Source organism: Paramacrobiotus metropolitanus, unplaced genomic scaffold (assembly GCF_019649055.1).
Source record: "Paramacrobiotus metropolitanus isolate TYO unplaced genomic scaffold, Prichtersi_v1.0 Parri_scaffold0000118, whole genome shotgun sequence".
NCBI classification, from domain to species: Eukaryota; Metazoa; Tardigrada; class Eutardigrada; order Parachela; family Macrobiotidae; genus Paramacrobiotus; species Paramacrobiotus metropolitanus.
In genome coordinates this window covers 174,631-186,469 of record NW_026570338.1, presented here as the reverse complement: position 1 = coordinate 186,469, position 11,839 = coordinate 174,631, and the positions used below count along the sequence as shown (strand labels likewise).

Genomic DNA, 11,839 nt, shown 5'->3' with positions numbered 1-11,839 from the left:
AATCACTGCAGGCAATAATATGAATTTCTGCTAAAATCTAGCTTGGTTGTACGGGTTGGGGATTATATACTGTAAGTTCCTGACTACAAACCCGACATAAGACAGTAAAAAACAATTACAACCGCGACAAGCATGTTTTATGCGAAAATAAAACTTTCATTGAATTGCCGACGATCGAGTTTGGTGTCGCCAGTTATTTTACAAAAATCAACTGCATATACATCTGAAGCAACGCAGTGATATGAATTTTATTATTATTGTGATTGCTCAGCGGTCAGCAAAATGATGCCGGAACATTGTCTGCTTTAGCGCGGCTTTTCAGGAAAATCAAAAAGAGGCTGATTAGATGACTGCAGATTCGAAAGCTGGGATCGAAACTGTCATGGTCTCCAATCTCCATGTACATACTAATGTCCAACCAGCTTGCAAAAAGCCCGTATGCATTTGAGTTGTTATGGTCAGTGCATAAATCGTAGTACAGTGACTGCACTGTAATATCTCTGTGTAGGTGATACCACTTAGTTTGACGATGAGTTAAATGACAATGTTTTATGATTAACTAACAGTTATTTTTGCACGTTTAGGTTATACAGGAATAATGTCTGGAAAAATTGTTCTGATGGGCACAAGGTGTTGTAATTATAAACAGCATTTTTGTGCAATCTGCTTGTGCATGTTTTATATTTATCGATAATTTGATGCGTATTGAAAAAATGGTGGTAATTTTTTTTATTAAGAAATTTGCCGCGAGACTTGTTTACTCCAAATTAGTTTACCATGCTTTGAATTTTACGGTTATATAGCTTATATTTAAAATACCATGCTAGACTGTCACCCTAGCCGGAAATTGGCTGCCGGCTTGGATGCGGATTAAATTAAAATTTAAATTACAGAGCGTCATCTCTAGTTTTTTTAATGCACTTCTAGCACCAGTACTTTATCTATGTATTACAGTGTAAGCACTTCGTAATGCGTCTCTTTTTCCCTCAGCTCTTACATGATACGAATACGTTTACATATTATTAATAATTAAATAGTATTATTTTGTTTTTGATTGTTCGGATTAGCCATATGCCGGTGACAGAAGAGAACTGCCTAAAAAATCACAGCGTGCACGAGCTGCCGACTGCACAGTAGCTGATCGCCCCACAGTTTTTATGACAAACTGCGCTTCTGGGATGGAGAGAAAAAATTGTTAGTGTTGCATAACCGGCATGTAGATTTCCCACGCGTTGGAAGAAAAAAAAAAGCGCCGACTTGCAGGGCTGCCAAGTACAACGACTGGAAAAATATGTGCGCGGATCGGCAGTCGGTTGTGTCAGGCCCCCGAGAAGGATTTGTGCCGATTAAGATCAACAGTGGCTCTGTCATTTTTCATGTGTGTTGTTGTGCCGAGCGCTGCATGGGGAACGCGAGAGAAAAATGCAGCCACGATGGAAAATGTCAGATAAGCATATTATACGCGCGCCCGATAAGATAAGCCATCAGTGAATGACGCGCGCTGGGCTCAACCGGGTTGGAGCGCTGCCGGGCTGGCTGACTCATGTTTCTCATGTATTACACCCTTAAAATTCAACAAAAAAATTCCGCGAAAAATATTACGAATAGGCACACTAACATAATTTTTTATTTATAATCAAATCATAATCACATACAATTTTGCAGCAATGATAAGAAAAAAGCCGTTAGAATGTTAATAGTAATTAAGGAAGCATCAATAATTTCTTAGCCGCGTCAGGCTATTTTTGTTTAAAAAAATTAAACTTCTATCAGAAAAATCGATTTAAAATGCGTTTAATATTGGAAAATAAAACTATATAATTTAGACTCACATTCTTAAATTTAATTTAATAACAATAATTTAATGTAGTATTATGCTAAAAAAAACGCTACGAAAACACATAGTAACGGAACCAGCCTAAATAATAATAAAACATAAATAAACCAAGGATGATATTCCAAAGGAAATTCCGCGATAATTGTTTCGCAAAGCGATTGTTTAAATAATAATCCTGTAATAAACCACTTCCGTGGACAGAAGAGCCGAAACCGGTCAGCCCCGATACAAGGAAAATTAATCATCACACGCGGAGCAGTGATGGGAATTAAATGGCTATTTACCTTGTTCACACCGCGCTTATCAGGAGTTTGGAGGAATTGTAAAGTTTTACATCCCGTCTCCGCTGGACAGTTTACCAGGGGGAGATTTACAGCAGGCTGATGTGTTTGCACTGATTTCCTAATCAAACCAATAAACACCACCGCCGCATACATGCATACACTTTAAACATCCTCCATCGTATATGCATACAAAGTGCTCGGTTTTGCACACAGTGTGCCGGCACAGCCGATTGTATGACCTGACTCAACACAATCGCCATTCTATGCGCAAAATTACACACCAGATAGGATTTGGTGTTTTTCTCTGTGGCCATATTCCGAAGAAGTATGCGCTAATCGGATGTGTTGTGGAAAAATGTGTTGAGATTAAATGCACTCGTGGTGTTGCTCTTGATATGTGAATGGCGACGGAGTGTTATATTGGAATTAATCGTGATTTATTTACACAATGCATTTTCGACGGATAATTATCAGTAATTTATTAATCGTTTTTTCATTATGGAAGTGCAGCGCGGGAAACGAATTATCTACATGGAGTCGTCGGGAATTAATGGGGGAATATTTACCGGTGGAGGACAGGAGTTATTTTGCCGATAGGTCAATAGGTAAATGCTTTGCTGATGATATATTTTTACATTCTAATTCCGTTGTGCTTTTATTTTTCGTAAAGGGAATTAAGACTCACCTAAGGAATTTTTTAGTTGGGTTTCTTCCGTTTGTTAGTAACGATGACATTTAATTAATAGCGAATGCCGAATGATTTTTTCGAATTTGTTACGTTTGCAATTCGGGTGTGCTGGTAGCTTTTATCATTAATTTTAGTTTATGATGTACAGTATGTTTGTTGCTTCTGAAGACATGTGCGGACCATTGCGGTCTATCTAAGCCGACTTACGTTCACATTTTTATTGCTCAATTAAAAGAGCGGCAAATTTGTCTATCTTCAGATCATGCTTTGACAGTGATTCTTCTTTGTAATACGCTGCGCTTCAGTATTACTACTGTACAATAAGAAAAATTTGTTCGACCGGGACAAACTGTAATATTTCTCAAAATATTTGCGAATTGCGTTAAAGCTCAGAAACCGATAGTAGTACAATCAGTTTGTCAGTATCGAACATCGAATCTTGTAAAAACAAATTAAAATATTCCTCACAAAATATATGCTTAAAAATTAAGAAAACTTCTAGATCTTCGGTCTAAAGGTTTAAAATTGAACGTATTAAATTTTATCCTGCGTTCTCTAAGCTGTTTCACTGCTCCTGATGGGTTCGGGGCGGTTAGGTCGTCAGAGCCAGTACGCTACGAAATCTTTTTGTAATTTACCGATGTCGTGCTTGTCTGTGGGGTTTGTACGAGTTATAAGGATCTCAGTAATTAAGAAGGCTGGTAATTTTTCAGCGGTAAAAAAAGTAAAATAATTGCAGTAGCAGCTGCTCCAACTAATCTCGTAAAATTCCCCCTGATTCTGTATCTGTATTCTGTATAATACTTTGTTTTAACTGCAGACACCGGTGAGTGTATTGTTTGAGACGGATCTATACTAACGTTTAAACCATGATAATTTAATAATCGAAATGGCTGTGCGCCCCGACAAACCGGGCGCATAGATTTTTGCTGTGCGCCCCGAGTGCTCGGGCGCACAGAATTTGGCTTTGCGCCCCGAATGTCCGGGCGCAGAAATATCGAAGTTTTTATGTTTTTCCGGCAACTGATTGAATTTTTTACTCGATTAACCCATTTCCCATTTTATCGCATGGTTTATTGAAAAGCTTACTCAAAACATCGCGGAATCAGCTGAGAGATCCTGATTTTCAGCAACTTTACAGCAAGCTTATAACACTGGTTTATCACGTTCTGTGGGTAATAATAATTGTTATAGGTCATCTAGGACGGCATAGAAGTCCACTCCATGCACTAAACACATAGAATGGCACAGAAGTCCACTCCATGTAGCACATAGAATTAGCAAAGCTTATTCCGGTTAACGGAAGTGGACCAGTACATGGTGCCAAATTCTTGTACTTGCACGAAAACTTTCACTTTCGCGCACTCCCAAACACATTTTTATTTCGGTTTATGACATTCTGTAGCCAGATGATTAGTATACACTGGCGAGAAAACCGTTTGTGCGCGCGACATCCGGTTTGGGAGTTACGGCTGTTAGAAAATTCCAAAAAGTTTAAATGCATTCAGGTGTACCAAAAGTCTCATTATGGACCGATCTCCTTCAAATTTTGCACGTAAATACACATGGCCATGAACATCGTTTTTACACCGATCCCAGACTTCCATGGTTTTTTTCAAATTTTAAAATGGATTTTGAAATACATTTTAAAAATCGAAAGACATGATAGAACAGTAAATTGGTGTGAAAACGTTCTTTGTGGGTATGTGCATTTACGTGCAAAATCTGAAAGAGATCGGTCTATAATGAGACTTTGCTACACCTGAATGCATTTAAACTTTTTGAAATTTTCTACCAGCCGTAACTCCCAAACCGGATGTTGCGCGGACAAACGGTTTTCTCGCCAGTGTATACAAATCATCTGGCTACAGAATGTCATAAACAAGACAAACAAGGGGTTGGAAGTACGCGAAAGTGAAAGATTTCGTGTATGTACACGAATATGGTACCATGTACCGGGCCACTTCCTTTAATTTGACGTAGCGGAGGTAGTTGCAAGGCTGGACGACTTGGATGACCAGTGTCAAGCCGAGAAAAGCCATTAGGGTGTGTCGTTGGGATGTTCATCCCGATAATCGGGGAGTAATGCAACTCTGACTGACAATGTCGCATACCGATTGCACATTTGTGTTTAGTTAATTTTAGTCGCTATTGTGTCCACTGCAGTAAATCAACTTTAGTATCAGACTATCAGTTAAGATTATTTTCATGTATAATGTAGTTGCCCCCCTCCCCCCACATTCCACATTCTTTTGAGAGGAGACTGGGGGTTGGCTTTAGCAAGGACGACGGAGTCAACTGCATCGGTGACGCGTGTTTGTTCCGGTGCAGTGTCTGCATCCAGTGCTCAAATAAATCTTAATAATTACGCATCGTCGCTGTTGTTGCCGTAGTCCGCGTTAAAGCCAGTAAATTTACAGGTTGTTAAATAAAAACAGTAAAAGAAGCCAAATACAACATAAAATATCTTCGGAAAAACAGCAAATCACCGATATTTCTGCGCCCGGACATTCGGGGAGCAAAGCCAAATTCTGTGCGCCCGGGCATCGGGGCGCATAACTAAATTCTATGCGCCCGGTTCGTCGGGGCGCATAGCAGTCACCGTTAATAATACTAAATTAATTACCAGATTCGGCCCAACAGTCAAGAGTGCCGAGACCGCACCGTGCAAATTCAGGAATTGTAGAAAATTGCTAAAATTTATAGAAACGATCAGGTCATAATAAATATATCACTACACGTGATTACAGTATATGTACGAGTACAATCACTACAGTGTTTAGACCGGTCAATGTATTTGCTATAATTGTTTTCTCCTGTCCATTTATTAAGTTCGATGAAAACTATTGTCTAGTAACGGACGATGCCGAAGGATCCGGTCAGACGTCCTCAACAGAATCCACTCCACCGTCGCGTCATGCTCCCACCACCCGGCATCCGGCGCATCCCTCCACGCACGCCGCTCATACGGCTCACACCACAACTCCCCATCATCCAGTCACCGCCACCTCGCCCTCCACCATCCACCCATCCCACCGGTCCGCTACTACGACCGACACCCCTCCGTCTCCCGTTGTGCGACACGGTGACGAACCTGATGATGCCCACCCGCCTAGCCAGGTCCGCCACGATCTAGAGCGCGTGGACCTGTACGGGAACATCACCCACAACGTCACCGCCCTCCCGGTAGGCTTTCTGCCCGACGCGACCCACCAGCAAGGACAGTTTACTCGCACCTTCTCAGGGCGGGTCACCGTGCCCATGGGGAGCTTGACGACCGTCCATGACGCGGTGTTCGAGACGACAACTTCCGTGGCAACGGCCGACGAGACGACTATCGGTCCGGACAACGAAGATTCCACCACAACACCGGCTATGCGTTCGCGGCATCATACTAAACCCCCGGTGGACCGTTACCGTGTTGCTCCGACCAATGCCAGTGATGTGTTAAATATCAACAGTACCGGGCGCACCAGCCGGCATTTAGACGCAACGGGACAACCGGACGGCGAAGCCACCGGCGATTACGATGATGTCATCGGGGAAATAAATGAGGTCGTGGAAACCACAACGCTGGAGACAACAACAACCTCCACTGTCCCGACCACGACCCCCACCCAACCGGCAGTGCCGGCTAATTTTCAGGAAACCAGCGTCGATATGATGAGCATCGTTACGTCCAACGCCTCATCGAATTCTTCACAGCACACCGAGAACCTGATTTTACCGACGATACAGGCTTCAGAAATGCCGGGGGAAACAACAGCTGACGTCAGTGCACCACATTCCATTGTACCGACAACGACGTCACACATTCCGGAAATTCCAGTTACTTCGACAGTTGTTATACCTTCTATCGCTTCGACCAGAGCCCGGACAACCGACTCCGGCAGTTTACCGGCTGAAAGTAGCACTACCGCTTTGCAGGGAACAATCTCTCCTGAAGCGTCGGCTACTAATGTGACAGACATTCCGGCGGTTATTTTAACATGTTCGTTAGAGTGTGGGCCGTATCAGAAGTGCTACAATTTTACTGATGGTTTGCGGTGTGAGTGTGAGGAAGGGTTTATCCGCAACCCGGAGGAGGCGGGCGATCGGCGGATGCGCAGTTGTGTGTGCCCACTGTCCAAGGTGTTCCAGGATGGACATTGCCTGCAAGGTAAAGATAAATGAATTTTTTATTATAAACATTTTGGGTAAACTGGTCAGTGTTGGGTTGTAGCGAATAAAGTGTTGGAGGCTCGGATTGTCTTGTATGGCGCGTATAATGAGGACTTCCTCAATGTTTCTTCACAGCTCGCGCGGCAAGTCATCAAAGAACTGAAAGACGAGGTAACCCCAATTAAATGATTTCTTAAGTTTTCTATTTTAGTTTCTATTTTTAAAATCTATTTTATTTTGTAGAAATTTTTGTTAATCTGGTCATTAATGTCAGTAAAAATGTTTTATTTTGTTTTATATTTATGTACAGTATAAACGCATTTTTATTGCTTAATTAAAAGAGCGGCAAATTTGTGCATCTTCAGATCGTGCTTGGGCAGTGGAAGCTTCTTTGTAATAGGCTGTGCTTAAGCATTATTGTATAATAAAAAGTTGTTGTCATCCTTGTCAAGCTGTAATATTTCTTTAAATATTTAAGAATTTTTGTATGAAGTGTTGAATTTAGAATTTTCTGTTTTTGATAATTTGAGAATGGATTTATCGCCAATGCTTTGTCGCTATTTTCCGGTATTCAATAAAAAGGCGTAAAGCTTGAAAATAATAGATATACAGTCCTTTTCATAATGGTCGACAGTTTCTCAGTAAGTATTGAACATCGAATCCGTAAAAACAATTGAAATTATGCCTCACAAAATATATGCTCAAAAATTAAGACAATTAGGCGTATTAAGTTTTACTTCTCGTCTGCTCGAATGCTCCTGATGGGGTACGGACAGTATGGCCACATCCATTACACTACGAAACCTTTTCGGAATTTACCGATATCGTGCTTGTCTGGTGGGTTTGTTTAAGGATCTCGATTAACAAGGGTCTTGGCGCCAACGAACCGTATACAATGCAGCTTGCATGATTTTTTAGCAAACGTTTGGTAGCTCCATGTAGTCAATTGTTTCAAGCGTAAATTTACTTTGGAAAATTAATGTTATTAATTATTTTTATAAAATTAACAAAATCTTATTATCGGCCTAAAAATTTCTCGAAATTTGATTAATATTTTTTTGCGTATTTTTGGTCTTACGATTTACTTATTTGATTATTTTTGTTGGTAGATGGAACTACCATTAAACCACGCGCTGAACGCCTCCGTCACCATCGCCATCCAATCCTTCACACTGCCGCCCCGTATCCGCAAACGCTCCGCCGACCCCACTAACGCCACACCCATTTCCGCCCACTCCTTCATCAAAATCCGCGGCAGTCACAGCGTTAACAATTCGGAAGTGGCGGCGGCGCTGCACACTCTCGCCGCTCGCAACCTGTCGCTATCCAGTGGTTATTCGTTCAACCGGCAGGATGTGCCGCTGGCAGCGTACGATTATTGTGCCCGGCAGGAGCACAACTGTGACCTTCTAACCACATGGTGCCGCTTCCATCCGGTGTCGGCGCGCATCGACTGTCCCTGCTTGAAATTCCATTCGCCGGTGGGACCGTTTACCTGCGTGTTTAATATGACGACGGCCAACGAAGCCGGCGCTTCCATTCAAAATGAAAACGAAAGTAAGACGAATTCCTGTACTTATTATCATCATTATTAACTCTTATGAAAACGACTTATTTAAAAATAAATTGATTGCTTTTAATAAGTGGCCTTTAAAAAAGGTTTCATCTTTTGCAATTATTTTCGGTAGGAAAACCCATCAAAAACATAGTACTCAAATTCAGATGTGTTTGTTGCAGAGTTGCGCATTACGGTGTACGTGTTCGTTGGAATAGTCGGATTCCTGGCGTGTGCTCTGTGCGCTGCGCTTTTGCTGCTCAAAATGCGGTAAGATTATGTGTATAAATATTTGAATAAAATTTCATTATGCAGTAGCACATTAATCTCAGTTTGCATACAGTTGGCGCACCCAACTATGCCTCAAAGTATGTCAAGTAAAATTAAGAAAATCGATTATAAATTGAAGTGCCGGCATCACGCCGGTTAGTCACTGCAGAAGGGGGCTTGTTTCAAACAAAACCGCTTAGATAATTCGATTTATGTACATACTCGTATTAGTCGTATATACGTATAGATTGTTGCGCCATAGCGCGAAACTATATTTTATTAAAAAATTATTGACACACTTGTGCAGTCATCCGTAAATATGTACACATATTAAAATTATACTTCCTGACGATTTGCGACAAGGATAAAAAAACCTGCATTGAAAAAGCGGATTAATTATTTACTGGTCGAGTATAATATGTGTGTTCATTACAGCTAATAACATTCGGATTTCTCTCTTTTACAGACCGACCAAAACCCGAAAAATCGCGCCGCCTCCGCCGCGCAGCCGCTTCGCCCAGTCCGAGCTGATCCACTACAAGAACCGGCTCCCGCGGCCGGTGATGTCGCTGTTTAACACCAACGCCGAGCCCATTCTGAACGACACCGACAACCCGGTGGTGCAGCTGGACCCGGAAACGGTTGGTCTCAATTATGCCGGCATGCATGTGCTATGTGGCGTCCACTGACTGTCGCGTCCCATTTGTGTTCTAACCCGTGTCCCGTCTGTTTGGTCCCGTATAGGAGCTCTTTAGTTACCACTACGGACGTACGGATTCTATGCGTCTTCTCCTCGTGCGTACACTTATTCCTGTAACTGCCGTAGACAATTGCGTTTGGCTGTTAAAATATTTGTAATATTTTTAATTAAAGGACTTATAAAAGAAATTCAACAAGTCTACTGTTAAAAGGTATATTTTCTGAATTTAATCATTGTGCTTTCGAAACAAAAAATATTTCATAACTTCAGACCTGTATCTGTACATAATGTTTTCTTTTTACACTCTGTAACTTTTTCTTGCAGAGCAAGCTCCAGGTGCCATTGCACTACGTTTGCGTTAGCGTTACTATCTAGTTCACAGCCTCCCGATTGAACCGAAAATTCCGCTTATTTTCGTACATCTATTTTTTTGCATTACGGGCATTTTCACAATATGGATTCGTGCGCCAGACACCAGGATATGGTAGTATCCGGCATTGTTTCACATGATAAAAACTTGATTAGTGTTTTAAACTGTTGTTTAGAGTAACAAATAAACTATTTTATACGAACTAATGTTTTTTATACCACGAGATTAATGAAAATTACCAAGTTTTGTCCTGTGGAACAACACAGAGAATACCGTGCCCCGGGTGTCCGGCATATGCGAATCTATCTTCTGAAAATGCGAGATGCTTCGCAGTACACAGGTTTTTGAGCCACCGTTACCCGGTGTAACATTCGCTCTCTTTCTTTACACTAGGCACGTCTGCCCCCGCCCCCTCCTGCCCTCCTAGAGACCCCCCTAGACTCTCCGTCCAACCCGAACGTCAGCACCTTCAGCCGCGGCGGCCGCCCGCCAGCCTCCACGCCCACCTCGACGGTGTACAGCGTCTACTCCTCCACCGGGACCCCCTCCGACCTGGACACGTACCGGGCGTCCATCGGGATGGAGATGCACGACTACGCCTCCCCACGCCCTTCCAGAAGAGCCCGGCCAGCCGGGTGGAGCTCGACCGCCGCCCGATTAACGCGTTTGACGGGCCGACGTACCGCGCGGCGGAGGGGATGATCTTCTCCATGGAGGACCGGCCGGCGGTGCACCAGGCCGTGCAGCAGCACCGCCACAGTGCGCTGATGAATCACAGCGGCTGAAGGCGCCATGTGGAGTTATGACTGTGATGTACCGGTCAATGCCGCTTAATTGCTGTTTCGTTAATTGTATCTCCCTTGTCAGTGTCTTCGTGCACGTGGACAGTACTCGTGATCGTAAATACCCCTGCAGCTTTTTTTATATAACTGGATACAATTTATTTATCTCTGTAAGGCAGAAAAATTCTCAATTTCAACGTGTATCACGCGCTCATCGACTTATTTCCAATTCCGAAAAAAATGCCAAAAGTAAAGCAACCAATTATTTAAATTGGAGATTTTTAATTGTAGGATCATACGGAAATTCTTTATGTTACAAAACAAATTTATTCTTTTACAAAACAAAGCAGAACAATTCAGTAGGCGAAACTTCAAAGTACTATAAACGCGTACCATTGACGAAGTTAGATTTGCTGCTGCGATCCGCTGTCAAGTTGTTAAGAGGTTGTCTGCGTGAAGAAACAGGAACAAGCGTAGTGCAGTGGATCCTCTCCCTCGTAATCGGAGTCAGCTTTAATTACAATCAGCTACAAGTGGAATCTAAAATTGTTTAGACTCACGGAATACGGATTTTGTACAGTATTTATATTGCTATTAGTTATAATTTTTTGAGTACGATTTCTTCTTAATTCTTGCTGTAAGGTTATCTTAAATAGATTTAAAAACAACTGTTATAGGGAAAGGCTCACGATCGAGGGACATTTTAATCTAATTAATGGCCTTTTAAAATACGCCGGCGAATCAGTTGCTAGTTAATTGAAACGTTACGTATACCTGTGTACAGGGCGTCCAGTAATATCGGAATCCATCGAAAAAACAGCCCGAAAATAGATGTGCATAAAAAAAAGAACATGTATCTGTTGACACATGTTGCGGTGCATGTATCATGCAAACATGGCGCCGGCCGTTATAATTACCGTTTCATCTCGCGGCCGGCAAATTAATGCACGATCATGCTTCAGCAGTTTTTTTTACGATCCAAAGAGATCAACAACATAATTATCGAGCCCACGCGATTAAGCGGGAAAACCAGCATCTACCGGTGAAATTCCGAGTATATTAACCGGACCGGCCGCACCGCGAGCATCGCGAGAATGTGCTCATATGCTTTATGAGAAACCCTCATTAATGCACTAAAAATGCCGGTACGCGTGGATACAATTCATTTTTTTACGGATGAATCACGGATTAA

At 42.2% G+C, this 11,839-nt stretch overlaps 1 protein-coding gene and 1 long non-coding RNA gene across 5 annotated transcripts; one reads left to right on the top strand and one right to left on the bottom strand.

Annotated features, from left to right (window-relative positions):
- The first annotated feature begins 2,339 nt into the window (after positions 1-2,339).
- LOC129598221 (mucin-5AC-like) lies at positions 2,340-10,907 on the top strand. 2 transcript variants are annotated; one of them, XM_055496024.1, is made up of 7 exons: positions 2,340-2,726; positions 5,664-6,968; positions 7,032-7,141; positions 8,080-8,527; positions 8,708-8,795; positions 9,262-9,436; positions 9,540-10,081. In XM_055496024.1, exons 1-7 carry the CDS (start codon positions 2,570-2,572, stop codon positions 9,651-9,653), a joined length of 2,397 nt encoding a protein of 798 aa, XP_055351999.1. In that variant the 5' UTR covers positions 2,340-2,569; the 3' UTR covers positions 9,654-10,081. The 2 variants fall into 2 exon arrangements, with proteins under 2 accessions (XP_055351999.1, XP_055351998.1); XM_055496023.1 differs by lacking the exon at positions 9,540-10,081 and adding an exon at positions 10,259-10,907 and having other exon boundaries at positions 2,343-2,726.
- LOC129598222 (uncharacterized) lies at positions 5,285-11,709 on the bottom strand. 3 transcript variants are annotated; one of them, XR_008691673.1, is made up of 4 exons: positions 11,422-11,709; positions 11,041-11,187; positions 8,056-9,612; positions 5,285-7,129 (listed from the first exon to the last, which is right to left on the bottom strand). It is a non-coding gene; the product is annotated as an uncharacterized LOC129598222 (long non-coding RNA). The 3 variants fall into 3 exon arrangements; XR_008691674.1 differs by having other exon boundaries at positions 8,090-9,612; XR_008691675.1 differs by having other exon boundaries at positions 8,056-9,606.
- Positions 11,710-11,839: the final 130 nt, after the last annotated feature.

Coding starts and splice junctions, on each gene's coding strand:
- LOC129598221 (XM_055496023.1), top strand. CDS start 2,570: ATGCATTTTCGACGGATAATTATCAGTAATTTATTAATCGTTTTTTCA. Junction 8,528..8,707: donor CATTCAAAATGAAAACGAAA/GTAAGACGAATT, acceptor TGTTTGTTGCAG/AGTTGCGCATTACGGTGTAC. Junction 9,437..10,258: donor TGCAGCTGGACCCGGAAACG/GTTGGTCTCAAT, acceptor TCTTTACACTAG/GCACGTCTGCCCCCGCCCCC.